This window comes from Cebidichthys violaceus, unplaced genomic scaffold (assembly GCF_023349555.1).
Source record: "Cebidichthys violaceus isolate CVI_PGR_0920_01 unplaced genomic scaffold, fCebVio1.0.p SCAF_14, whole genome shotgun sequence".
NCBI lineage: Eukaryota > Metazoa > Chordata > Actinopteri > Perciformes > Stichaeidae > Cebidichthys > Cebidichthys violaceus.
Genome location: NW_027176307.1, coordinates 14,964,744 through 14,978,000, shown reverse-complemented (window position 1 = coordinate 14,978,000; position 13,257 = coordinate 14,964,744). Strand labels below are relative to the sequence as shown.

Genomic DNA, 13,257 nt, shown 5'->3' with positions numbered 1-13,257 from the left:
TATCGGTGTATTAAACCGTTTTTAATGTCGTCGTCTCCAGGCAGCAGCAGTCTTACGGAGGCCGAGGAGGCCACGGTTGGGATCGTGCCGCTCAGTCTCAGCCGTCGGCGTATCAGCAGAACGCGAGTCGTGGAGGGGGAGGGGCGGCGGCGGCTCCTGGAGCGCCGGCATCATCGGCGCCGACGGGCGGCTACCAGCAACGGTTCGATAACCGCAGAGACGAGTGGCGAGATCGCCGAGACGACCGCAGAGACAACCGGGGACAACAGCACCAGGTAGGGAGGCCTCAGAGGGTCATTTTTAAGCTCAATGGTGGAAATGTAAAATACAAGAATAAAAGCTTTAAACAGTAGTAGAACTAAATTCTTTGTAGTTTTTTGTTTTATCAAAATTGCCAAAAATACTGTAATTTTTTTTAACTTTTCACCGCCGAGTCAAACAACTTTAATTAGTTGCCGATTCCTCAAAACGGTTGCCGATGGTAAGCCCAACCATCTGATTGGCTGATGACGAGTCAATGTTATTCAATCAACCAATGAAACTCTTTTTGAGATCGTGTCACTCTTTGGCGTGAATTTTGTTCGCAATTTTACATTTTTGGATTCTTCATCAATGGATTAAGATGTTGATGTAAAGTTATTTTGAAACTTTGTTTTAGAAGTCTTTCTTTCTTTTTTTGCGAAATTTACGCTGAATAATATTTTTGTCTATACCAAAGTTTTATCCGTCATTATTTTAATACTTATTTATACATATAATAGTGTGTGTGTGTGTGTATATATATATATATATATATATATATATATATAATAGTTATTTTAATAATATTCAGCGAAATTTACGATTCATATTTTTGTCTACAGAAGTTTTATCCGTTATTATTTTAGTTTAATCAGTTAATTGTTAATTAACCCAAAATCTACTCAGTTTAAAGCATCAAATCCAAATACTAAAAATTCTTGACGATTAACTGTTTTTATTGTTATTATTAATTATAAATGTGTGTTTTCTTTTTTAAATTTCGCTAAAATTCACTGAAACTCCTTAAACTGAACATTTTGAATCAACACTGTCTTCTGATTGGTCGACAGCTAGTTTATTTTAAAGAAACAGTTTTAACATTAAAACAAAGCTTCTTAAAACAAATGTTGGTGGATGTTGGTGGACGTCGTGTTGGTAGTTTCTCAAATGAAATGAAATGAGAGAAAGACGAACTTTAAACTTTTTTAAAAAGTGACGGAGAGAAAGTTCAGTGTTTAAAATATGAAATATAAACAGCCATCAGTGATTTGAATCCGTCGCATTAGATAAACAAACAATAACTTATTTTACTTACCGCTGATTTTCTGTCCATGCTGACCGTTTATTTATTTTTTTAATTTCTGAAATTTCTTCCCAAAATCAATGGAGGTAAATGGAATTCACTGTCGGTGGTTTTAACTTCGTTTTGCCCACGACTGAAAATTTAAATTTTGTTTTGGACGTTTTCTTTAATTAATGTTTCTAAATAAATATTCAAACCGTTTGGCAGAAATCTTTTCATACTATATTTAGAGTTTGGGCACATGACAGGACTAATGTATGTATATAATTATAATTATATTTTAGAAAAGATTTGTGCCCAAAAACCTTACCATCTATGAACTAATAAGTTGATTGTTAAAGATGTATGCAGTGTATAAAGAATAACGTATAAAAGACATTTAATAAACACAATTTAAGTGTTTTTCTTAATTTGTTATTTTGTCCTAAAGCAGATTTCAAGACTTTAGACCAATCAGAACATTTGTTGTTACGTTTCTTTCTTCTCGTCACACTAAATACAATCTTTGGGCACTAACAGAAAACATAACTCAGCTTATTTCTTCATCAGAAAACTCACCTTTTTAATTAAAAAGTGGCTCCGATTGACAAAATTAAACATTTTAAAATATGTAGTTAAATTTGACTAAAGGGTTAAATCCTGAAGGGAATTGTTGAAAAAAAATAACTCGCCTGACAATTTACATGAAATGTTTTTAATTAAAATACAAATGAAACTCTAAATGTTTTCTCTTTTCTGTTTTAATATTAGTTTTATTGTATTTAGATTTGATTGGTGGGTCTCATTTAAATTATTTGTAGCTGCCCTCAGAGAGATGTATCTCAATGGAACCATAAAAGATACATTTATTAATTAATACATCGTTGATCTGTGTGAAGAAAATGTGTCGATTCCAGAAATAAACTAGTATTTAAAAACCGTCAAATGTATAAATGAACTGAATCACATTTATACATTTGTAATATAATAATGTATTTGTGTGAGACGTCTATTTAAAATGTTCTAACTTCATAATGTGTGTGTGTGTGTGTGTGTGTGTGTGTGTGTGTGTGTGTGTGTGTGTGTGTGTGTGTGTGTGTGTGTGTGTGTGTGTGTGTGTGTGTGTGTGTGTGTGTGTGTGTGTGTGTGTGTGTGTGTTTCAGGGCTACAGCTCTGGCCGAGGTTACCCTGCTCCTCCTCCATCCAGAAGATACAACTGGAATTAAACTCAAAGTAATGTTGGACTTTCGGGGTGGGGGGGGGGGATTTTTAGGGGAGACGTGTCTTTTTTTCTTTTCTTTTTTTTTTATTTGATTGTCTTCTTTTACAAATTGAATTTGTGTTTTTTCTTTTTAATGAACCTACAGAAACCGATGTATTGTGTAACTTGTGATTTTTAAGACAAAGAACCTGTAAAACTTGTAAAACACAAGTGTGTCGTGGACAACGTGGACAACGTGGACAACGTGTCTCAATGTGTCCCAATGTGTTTATTTTTGAGACAAATCTCTCCAGCGTGTTCAGAAACATGTGAAATAAAAGAATAATAGTGATGCTGGGATTATATTTGTGTACAGAAACGATCCCATCTATAAAGGATTTTTTTTTAAATTAATTGATTGTATTTAAATTAAACAAAAAACACTTTTAAAAGTCACTTATTTTTTATTAAAACTCCCGATAGAATAAAGATTTCCTCACAAAATGATATTTGATATAATCTGAAGTATTTCCAGTTTATATTCCGTCTCTAACATTTAAATAATATTTTTTGTTATTATTTAAAAACACTGTAAAAATGCCACAAAAGTCCAAAAAAAAAAAAAAAAAAAAAAGAATCGAAATGTCCAAAATGAAAATATCATTTATTCAATACTGGAAAGAAGTTGTGACAAAAAGAATATTTACTGATCCAAACAGAGAAACTGTAGATTAGCCGTCCCTCTATTGCTTCACTTTGTGTTGACTTCATATATAAAACCTGTAAATAATTTAATTAGTGGTGTAGCTGAACGGGAAGCACAGTGCGCGCGCCTCATCCTGAAGACCCTCGAGTCAGATTTCATGGTTTAAACAGCAGCAGCTTACAAAAAAAAGGACAAATATTTCGTTTTTGAAGAAGAAGAAAATACATTATTAACACTCCGAGCAGGATCTAATGTACAGCTTTATGTTTGCACCGTGTTGCTCAAAACCACCGAGTGTCTCTTGAGTGCCCGTGTGCGTAAAGGAACCAGAACTTTACGCACGGAAACGAAAATACAAAATAGTGGCGCTTTGTTTTTGTCCTCCAGCCGGTTCTCCTAAAAAAAATACAAAGTAAAAGAATCCAGCCCCGGAATGAGGTCCTCACAGGCCCGCTCCCGTACCGTCCCCCTACCAAGTCCTCCCGTACAGTAAATTGGAGCCGATCATGCTGTTTGTGTACTCGATTAGCGCCGCGTCCGTCTGCGTCATGTTGATCTGAGCGTGCAGTCCCAGCGGCGGACTCGGGGACAAATCGTCCAGCTCCTCGGTGGAGGACAGCTGGTTCACCTGCTGCTGGTTCACCTGCTGCTGCTGCTGCTGCTGCTGCTGCTGCTGCTGCTGCTGCGGGGTCACCGCCATGACGTCCTCCGAGCTGCTCTGTCGGTTCCCGGTCTGGTTGGAGCCGCTGGAGTCGTTCCGGCAGCCCTTGCCGTTCTTGGCGAGCACCGGGGACACGGAGGAGGCGCGGTGGTGGGTCGTCGTCGCGCACAGACTTCCTCCTCCGCCGCTTCCTCCCTCTTGCTGCAGCGGCTGCTTGTCCTTGGACTGCCGCTTCAGCTTGTAGCGGTGGTTCTGGAACCAGATCTTGACCTGGTTCGGGCTGAGGTGGATCAGCCCGGCCAGGTGCTCCCGCTCCGGGGCCGACAGGTACTTCTGCTGCTTGAAGCGCCGCTCCAGCTCGTACACCTGCGCCTGCGAGAAGAGCACGCGCCGCTTCCTCCGCGGCGCCGCGTGCAGCGTCACCATGGACTTGGCGGTGGCGGAGTCCATCCCGGCCAAGCTGCCCACCATCCCGGACACGTTCATCCCGGAGGACGGGCCCATGAACCTGGAGACTTATAGCGGAGAAACCATCGTTTGGATAAAAAAACAAGACGAATAAAACCAAGTCTGATTAATTTATAATGATGTTAAGTAATTAAAGACGTAATGGATTCAATTCAGCGAACATTACTGCATTTATTTTGCTTAAAAAAACCCACTTAAAATAATAAGAAACAAAAAATATGAAACGAGTGGAAACATTCTATAAGCTTACCGTTGATTTTAGTTTTAATAATCAGTTATCAAAGCAAAAATAAGAGCTAATTATTATAATCCGAATGTATATTATAAGAGTTCAAACATTTAAAGTAATTATTGAGGACTATTAACCCTTTATGTATATTAACAATGCTGTTCCAGATACTTTAACTGTTAAACTCTGATATGAAAGCGCTGTAAAGTGACTACGCGTGGTGGTGAGAAGGCCTGTTTGAAGTCTTAATAACTGGAGGTAATAGTAGAAGTTAAGGTGCCTTACAGTAAACGGTGGAATGTCACTTTAATCTCGTTTAAGGAACATTTCACATCATCCTCCGTCCACCGGCTCATTTCAACTCCTCGTATGTAAACTTTGAGTTGAAGCTCCTCTTACATGTCGGGTATCTGGGCTCCGGGTTTCCGTACCACGCCGCTGCCGCTCCTCCGCTCCTCACCGTCTCCTGGTAGGACGGCAGGTCTCCCACGTTCCCGATGCCGCCGTTGCAGAACCCTCCGACGGGCCCGGAGAACTGCGGCACCCCGTGGGGCACGTGGTGGTGGTGGTGGTGCTGGTAGGGCCCTCCGGGTCCCAGAGCCGCGGCGGCTGCTGCTGCTGCTGCTGAGGAAGAGGAGGAGGATGAGGATGAAGAGGCGGAGGACAGGTGGTGATGGTGATGGTGGTGGTGATGGTGATGGAGATGAGGCGGCGGCGGCTGCTGCTGCTGCTGCGCCGATTGGTGCTGATGATGCTGCGTACCGGGCTGAGAGACCTGCGGCTGCCGGTAGGCGCCCAGCTGGGACCCGGGATCCATGCCTCCGAACCTCCGGTAGCTGTCCTCCATCGGGCTCAAAATGTCGGTGACTGAGAAGGGGGTGGAGTGCTTTGGGCTGAAGGACATGGTGCGGACGCCCCCCCGCTGCGCGTCTGGCTGGCTCGTGGTCTCCGGGTCTGTCCGGCGGCTCTCTGCCTGCGTCCCCCGCCCTCCCTCCGGCTGCGTGCGCTCGTCCGATCTCCCTGCAGGAAACAAGTCCAGCTGATCGGCTGCAAAGGAAAGGAGACGGGTTGTGTCCTTATCCCGCCGGACCGGAGACTCCCAACACGCGCACGCACGCACGCGGAGGGGCGGAGCGACGCCAACAAAAGGCAAGTTGACATCACGGAGGTAAGTGGAGAGAACAGTTTGGACCTACTTTCTCATGAAGGTTTGACCCGAACGAGAAGCGCGGAGGCACAAATGGTTTTAAAGTCTCAGTCGAGCTTCACGTTGCGCTGAATTTACTCTCTTAAAACACAGAATAATATTAATAATAAACTTCAAATGTGCACTTTATTATTATTATTATTATTATTAGATTAATATAGAAGCTTTGAAAGATTCATGTTTTACTTTATGTTGGAAAACGTTTTGTTCAAACTTCCCAGAACTTTTCATGTTATTTTTGACCCTCTGTCATAACTTGTAACACTTTTCTTTTTGTGTGTGTGCGCATGCGTGTGTTCAGGTCCGTCGTCTCAGTTTCATTTGAGTTTCATCTTCTAACTCGGACACGAAGTTAAACGTTAAAATTGTCTTTTTTTGTTGCAGTTTATTGAAGTTATTTTAACTCTCCATCAACAAGTAGATCCTGAAAAAACAGTCGTTTTCTGTAAACGATCAACTCCCTATTTCTTTGTGGTGAACATAGACACTTTATTTCCTCTTAAAGGAATTGTGAAGATAAATGTTTTAAAACATTTTCAGTTCAACTTTGTTATTGTTCAGTTTGTTTCTCCCAAGTTCCAGTTTTTACAGCGAATACCTGTTTTATTTTGTCACGTAAATCAGTGTTTTTATAATTAACTCACCGAAATATAAGTATAAGACTATTTATTGAGCACATGTAGGATCATTTATTGCTCTAGTAAAAACAAAACACTTTCTTTTTTTAAGTTGGCAGTGTTATTAATAATCTTTTTTTTGTTTTCTGTACATTATTTTATTAAACTATTATAATTTATTAGAAATGTTTTATGTATTAATTTTCAACACGTCTGTCTATTTCTAACAAAGGTTTAAATTAACTCAACATTTATATTTAAAATAACTTTTTTAAAGATTTAAACCTCCAAATCATGTTTTTTTTTTTTTTTAATTTATTTAGAGATCATTTTTGGGACGGAGCTACAAGTTCATTCAAAATACATGAGTGACTTCTTAAAACTCCTTTACATAAAGTAAAAATATACAAAAGACCTCTTTCATTTCCAACGTTTTAATTCTGCAGAACTTTGTTCATTTAATCACTTTAATTTTAATATTATTCCTCTGAATTTGATTTAAAACGTTTCACTCTTCGTGTGTTTACAGGTTTCTCTTTAACCAATAATAATAATCATATATAAGTATATATATATATATATATATATGTGTGTGTGTGTGTGTGTGTGTGTGTGTGTCTCTGTGTGTCTCTGTCTCTGTCTCTATAATGCACCTTTAAAACGTGCCGCTCCGGTTCCGCGTGAACAGTCCGAGCAGCCAATCACCTGCTGACCTGCTGCGTCACGTCACTTCACGCGCTCTCTCTGGTCTCTTTGCCTGCAGCGGATAAAAAAAAAACTTTTTTTTTTTTTTGTTTCGTCTCTCCGGTGAACCGGAGGAGGGACCGGGGCCGGAACCGGGGCCGGGACCTCTGCGGAGCTTCTCCCCGGGGCTCAGAGCTACTGCGGGTTTTGAGAGCGAGAGAACCGGCCGGGACGGACCGGAGACACACCGGGGAGTAACTTCAGCTTAACGGACTTAACGTGGAGCTGATGCACAGATGTTTAGTGCTCCAGCTGTTTGTGTGTTCAAGGTGAATTCATTATTATTAATTTGTGTTATATATCTGTAATGTCTCTGATGTCATTACACAGATCTGCTCATCTTTAATGACTTTATGTAACTTTAAGAAGCTCAACAACAGAACCATGGAGGCTGTAACCGAATATACAGTACATCCGTGTAGATTACAATCACTGTAAAGTGAACGATCTACTGAGACCCGTCTCACTCTCATCACATCTCTTTAATAGTCCTGATATAAAGGACTTCATGTCGCCTCTATCTCTTATTATATCCGCCTCTAGAGTTACTTTATGCTTTATGATAATCTCTCTTAGATCACGTTTTAATTATATGTTTTAAGAGATATTTGACGTCACTGAAACACTCCTGAAGTCTCTGGTGGTATAAAGACTCATAAGTATCTCTGCTGCTGCTTATTGACTTCTTAAAGTGTTATAATATTATTATTATTAATATGTCTGAGGTGAAGCTGAAAGGCTTTTTAACTCTAATATTTGAACGACTAGTGCCTCTAAAGGTACGTTCTGCTCTTTGTAATATTATATTTACAGTTTGTGTGTGTGTGTGTGTGTGTGTGTGTGTGTGTGTGTGTGTGTATGTGTGTATATATATATATATATATATATATATATATATATATATATATATATATATATATATAAAATCTTTTGTCTCTTGAATCTTGTCTGAGTTCACGGTGAATTACTTTAATTCTTCTTATGATAAATAATGACTTTAATGTTATACTCTTAAATGACCATGTACATTATGCTACAATATTAAGCTCTATAAGGACGTATAATGCATCCGTTATCAGTTTTAGATGAATTAATTATAATATTATATGGACTATGTGTTGCCTTTGATCAATACAATATTAAATATATTAATAATGCATCTGCTACTGTTAAATTACACTTTTAAACCGTTATTACATATATATGAATAATCAAACAAAGTCTAGATTTAAAGTGAGTTATTGTATCATTATTAGTATAGATGTGGATGTTTGTGGTTCTGTTTTCGTTGTTTATTTTGTATTTCAACCTTTAAATATCATCATATATGATATTATATTAATGTTCATGTAGAGGTATTGATCAACGTAACACTGATGGACGAGTTTAGTACTTTATTGTGAGTTTTTAAATTCTAAGTTTGTTTTTGTTCATCTTTACGTCAGACTAAATGAGACTTAAAAGTATTTGAACTCGTACTTTATATTGTTTAAGTTAAAACTCTTTTAATTTTTTTTTTTATCTGATTCCAGCAGTTTTTGACACAATATGTTTATTATTGACTTTACTTTAAGATAAATAAATACATATATATATATATATATATTGATTGTGTTCATTTCAATGTGGAGACGTTTTAGGTCTTCATGACAGAACAAATATAGTTTATAGAAACTTTAATAGCTGGATGACAAAAATATTAAATTCAAAATGTACATTTTATTATGCATCCTCTTTAATATCTGTGTTTTGATTGACTAGTCTTGTCGGTTGTCGGTTAGTTAGATGTGTTTTAGACTTTTAAAGTCTACATTTAATTTATTTAAAGTCTAAAGAACCTGAACCTCCTTGTGTTCCTCTGGAGCCCGTTTGTACCTCCTGCAGTCTTGTTTTAAAGGAGTTATTCAACATGTAAAAGATGAAATGTGTGTATGAATAAGAAGCAGAGCGTCTCTGGTTTAAATGTGACCGTCGTCTCTGAAGGAGAGACTGAACACGATGCTTTAATAAAGATCATTTAAATAAAGACTTCATCTATTCATACGTCTTTAAGTTCATTTATTAACAGCAAGAAGAATACTTTAACAGTCATGTGAACACTGAGCCGGATTTTATTAAAATATTTCAACACAAACAATTTCAAACTAATTGAATTGCATTTAAAACACTATTAATACATCTGGGAACTGGATTTCAAGTGTTTGATCTCTGTTATACTTTTTATGTTTTCATTTAATATAATAAAATTACTTTTGTTTTCGTAAACTTTAGAAAAGGGACATTAAACTATTACTATAATACATATGTAAATAAGTGAGATATTGATTTTAAATCAGTAGGAGATTTAAAAGTTTAAAAGTCTCCTTTAACTAAATCTAACTTTGTACAAACTTTAGAGACGATTTAGGGAAGTTTTCCTCTTAACTGTGTGTTAGAAAGTTATATAAGTTAAAACATTTAGTCCTTTTATTAAGAACATGAGGTAGTGGTACACTCCAGCCTCTTGTGGCCAAAACGAGTATTACAACAAACTCGTCACACTGACGACGTTTGTTTCACAGATGAAAGAAAAAATCAGGAACTTTACACACCGGGGGCTTATTTTGTATTGTGCGATTGATTTGCACACCAGTGTATTTCATTTGGTATGACATTTTATGTTTTTATACATGTTTTTAAAAAAAGTTGTTTTTAATTATTTGTAAAAAAAAAATAAATGTAAACAAATTTTTTATTTTTTTTTAAATGTATTTTAATTTCATTATAGTCAAGGATGAATGTGTTTATGCTGGACAATCTTCCAAGAAAATCTTTTTTGTTTAATTTGACCATATGTCTTTGTTGATTTCCAGATTTTTGTTTTTGTTTTGTTGTTTAAAAGTATAAACATAAAATAAAATGGGAAAAATAAGAGATTATCTTGACAAAACCTTTTTTAAACACAGCAGAGAACAACTATTTAATTCAGACTTAAATAAAATGGATCATTTATTTTCTCACTGGCCCCTCAGGGCTTCCGTACAGAGTCTTCCTGACCGTCGGTACTCTTTCATGATGTAACACAAAATATAAGTTAACTCATACATTATGATGTATTATTGTGGATTAAACCAGCAACGTTAAACTTCTAGTTACTTAAACAGAACAAAGTGTTCTATAACGATGCATACTGAGTATTTCTACTTAAAGTTTTGCTGTAAATACTTCTTTACTTTTACTTGAATACACATTTTGATGAAGTATTTTCAGACTTTTCTTTAATATTTTAATATGGGACTTCTTCTTCCTCCTGACTTGTGTGGTTTCTTTTTCTCTGGTCTTCAGGTGAAACCACCTGAGGACTCATGTCTCAGAGGGGGGCTGGGGGGTGGGGGGGACTACAATGTGTCTCCCCTCAGTTTAATCCTCGGCTCTCTGGAGGAGTATTAGGCCAAGCAGCTGGGTCCCTGAACGCCTCTCCAGAAGGCAGCCCACTCCAACCGGGGGGGGGGGCAGACCAGACCAGACCAGACCAGACCAGACCAGACCAGACCACCTGGCTAGAAACATCTAAGAGAGGGAAGAGGACTACAACTACAATGTCTCATGAACTACAGTATGTCCTAATTTAGTCTCTTGTAGTTGGTCACAGTGACGAGGGGTCGTTGTCGTGTTTCTGTAGACCTTCTCCTTAGCCCGATGAAGCTGCCTGAGTCTCGCAGTGAACCAGGTTTATTGTTGTTGTATGTGCAGAAGGTTTTAGTCGACACACACACACACACACACACACACACACACACACACACACACACACGTCCTCACAAAAACTGATGTAGGACGTCACAGTGTCGGTGAGCTCATCCGGTTCTGCAGCAGCAGCAGCCTCAAGAACACTCAAAGCAGGACTGGAGCTCCGGCTCTGCCATCTTTGGTCCATCTCCTCACAGTCTTCACCGCAGGCGTTGCAGATTCTAGTCTAGATTCTGGCCAGGACCGTCCCATTGTCTTTCAAAGCATCAGTGAAACTCGTTGGGCTCTTGTTGGTTGGAGGTTTTTAAATAATGAAGCTCTTCAGGAAACGTTGTGAAGAGTCCATGGGGGCGTTAGATCTGCTTCTTCAGTCCTGCAGCTCTACCTCCCTGTTGGGGGCTCTGCTGGTCCTGCAAATTTGTTTGAATAAATGCTGATTCATCTTTATACTCCTCTTCATGCTCTGAAACACAATGTGACAATTGTTACATCGAGCAAGTATTTTCTGGGTGTGAGTTTAAGGAGATTCAAAGAATACTTTACCTATCATGTAAACATATTTCCAATATTTCTGTCGTCTACAGGGAACCGCAGTGATTCCTCTCTTGATATCTGTCCTGCATGATGAGAGTGAGTGGGAGAACCCACACAGCTTTCATCCTGCTCACTTCCTGGACAAAGCTGGAAAGTTCATCAAGCGAGATGCCTTCATGCCTTTTTCTGCAGGTTTGTGAGCTGAGGGGAACCTTTCTGTTCAGTGTTAGTTTACTTGCAGATGACCTGAAGCCTTTCCTTTGTTCTCTCCTGCAGGTAGCAGAGCTTGTCCCGGAGAGAGTTTGGCCAGGATGGAGCTCTTCATCTTCTTCACCAGCCTCCTGCAGAACTTTCGTTTCACTCCTCCACCTGGAGTTTCAGAGGATGAACTGGATCTGACTCCACAGTTACGCCTCGGTCTCCACCCGTCACCTCATAAACTGTGTGCTGCCCCCGAACATGAGCACTAGGAGAGCTTGCAAATATAAAAAGTGGTTTAACAGAAAATGAACACCACTAATTTAATGAAGAAAATGAATGCTGAATTAATGCTCTACAATAGCTCACTCATGTCACAGCAATCGTAATTCTTCTTTAGCTACTTACTATGTACGCCTGCAGAGAACAATCATCTTGAAACTATTACAACAATGTCTTTTATTAACTCGAGATGTAAAATAGAAATGTAACATTTTGATGTACTTAACAAACAAGACCTCAACATATCTGACCTTTGGGACAGTGACTCTCTTTAAACCTGAAGTGTGAAGTTTTCCAACAGACTACCACAGCATTCAACTTGAAGGTGCTTACCTCTTATTAAACGCTTCAAAGTCAAAGCTGCAGATCGTTGTGGTGCAACTCTATCTACTAAGAGGCTGGTTGGCATATCTGGCATAGCGTTAGAGTGGTTCACGTCTCACCTCGCTGACAGAAGTTCTGATGTCTCTGTGGGTGATCTTGTGTCTGTCGGCTCTCCACCGTCCTGTGGTGTACCGCAGGGCTCGGTTCTGGGGCCGCTGTTATTTTCCTTATTTGTTGCCTTTGGGACCAATAAAGTCATAATGTTGCCTATCATTTATATGCAGATGATATTCAACTCTATGTTTCATTCAAACCCAGTAAGGCTTTCACAGTGACTAGGCTCCTGGATTGTAAATGCTATTGGAGACTAGATGGCAGAAAACTGATTACAGGCACCAGGATGGAGGTTCTAGTCATTGCACTCAACCGTTTGCAGGTAAAACAGAATGCTGCCTCCACATTACTCACCAGGACAGATGGACGGTCTCACATCACCCCCATACTCTGGTCTCTCCACTGGCTCCCTGTAGCATTTAGGATCCACTTTAAGATTCTCCCCCTCACCTACAGAGCACCACACGGTCACACTCCTACAGGACTGACCTACTTCACTCTTACCCACCTTTTGGCCCTTATGTGTTTGTAATCCTGCTCATGTTAAGCACTTTATCAATAAATCTTACTTACAAATTAAGTGTTTCAGAAGAAAAATAATTGTGTGTGTGTGTGTGTGTGTGTGTGTGTGTGTGTGTGTGTGTGTGTGTGTGAGAGAGAGTGAGAGAATCTGTGAGTCTGTCTGTGTGTGTGTGTGTGTGTGTGTGTGTGTGTGTGTGTGTGTGTGTGTGTGTGTGTGTGTGTGTGTGTGTGTGTGTGTGTGTGTGTGAATCTGTGAGTCTGTAAGTCTGTCTGTGTGTGTGTGTGTGTGAGTCTGTGTGTGTGTGTGTGTGTGTGAATCTGTGAGTGTATGTGTGTGTGTGTGTGTGTGTGTGTGTGTGTGTGTGTGTGTGTGTGTGTGTGTGTGTGTGAATCTGTGAGTCTGTGTGTCTGTGTGTGT

The 13,257-nt window shown here is 39.1% G+C and overlaps 2 protein-coding genes and 1 long non-coding RNA gene across 6 annotated transcripts in view; 2 read left to right on the top strand and 1 right to left on the bottom strand.

The window, feature by feature from the left end:
- xrn2 (5'-3' exoribonuclease 2) overlaps window positions 1–2,856 on the top strand; it is a 29,037-nt gene extending 26,181 nt beyond the window's left edge. For both annotated transcript variants that reach the window (XM_068709092.1, XM_068709091.1), the window contains 2 exons: window positions 41–275; window positions 2,467–2,856. In XM_068709092.1, the coding sequence (XP_068565193.1) occupies window positions 41–275; window positions 2,467–2,529 (298 nt within the window). In that variant the 3' untranslated portion in view covers window positions 2,530–2,856. The remainder of the gene's footprint in view (window positions 1–40; window positions 276–2,466) is intronic.
- A 113-nt stretch (window positions 2,857–2,969) lies between these two features.
- On the bottom strand, window positions 2,970–5,642 carry nkx2.4b (NK2 homeobox 4b). Of its 3 annotated transcripts, none has more exons than XM_068709094.1 (3): window positions 5,331–5,642; window positions 4,968–5,192; window positions 2,970–4,386 (listed from the first exon to the last, which is right to left on the bottom strand). In XM_068709094.1, the coding sequence occupies exons 1-3, from the start codon at window positions 5,470–5,472 to the stop codon at window positions 3,680–3,682; spliced, it is 1,074 nt and encodes a 357-aa protein (XP_068565195.1). In that variant the 5' UTR covers window positions 5,473–5,642; the 3' UTR covers window positions 2,970–3,679. The 3 variants fall into 3 exon arrangements, with proteins under 3 accessions (XP_068565195.1, XP_068565196.1, XP_068565194.1); XM_068709095.1 differs by having other exon boundaries at window positions 4,968–5,189; XM_068709093.1 differs by having other exon boundaries at window positions 4,968–5,642.
- A 5,006-nt stretch (window positions 5,643–10,648) lies between these two features.
- On the top strand, window positions 10,649–12,882 carry LOC137870866 (uncharacterized). Its single transcript, XR_011102758.1, has 3 exons — window positions 10,649–10,731; window positions 11,450–11,591; window positions 11,676–12,882. It is a non-coding gene; the product is annotated as an uncharacterized lncRNA (long non-coding RNA).
- The last annotated feature ends 375 nt before the right edge of the window (window positions 12,883–13,257 follow it).

Excerpts from the sequence above, each read along its gene's own strand:
- nkx2.4b (XM_068709093.1), bottom strand. The coding sequence starts at position 5,472 with ATGTCCTTCAGCCCAAAGCACTCCACCCCCTTCTCAGTCACCGACATT. Across the intron at positions 4,387-4,967 it reads GGAGCCCAGATACCCGACAT|TCTCCAGGTTCATGGGCCCG; the intron begins GTAAGAGGAGCT and ends CTCCGCTATAAG.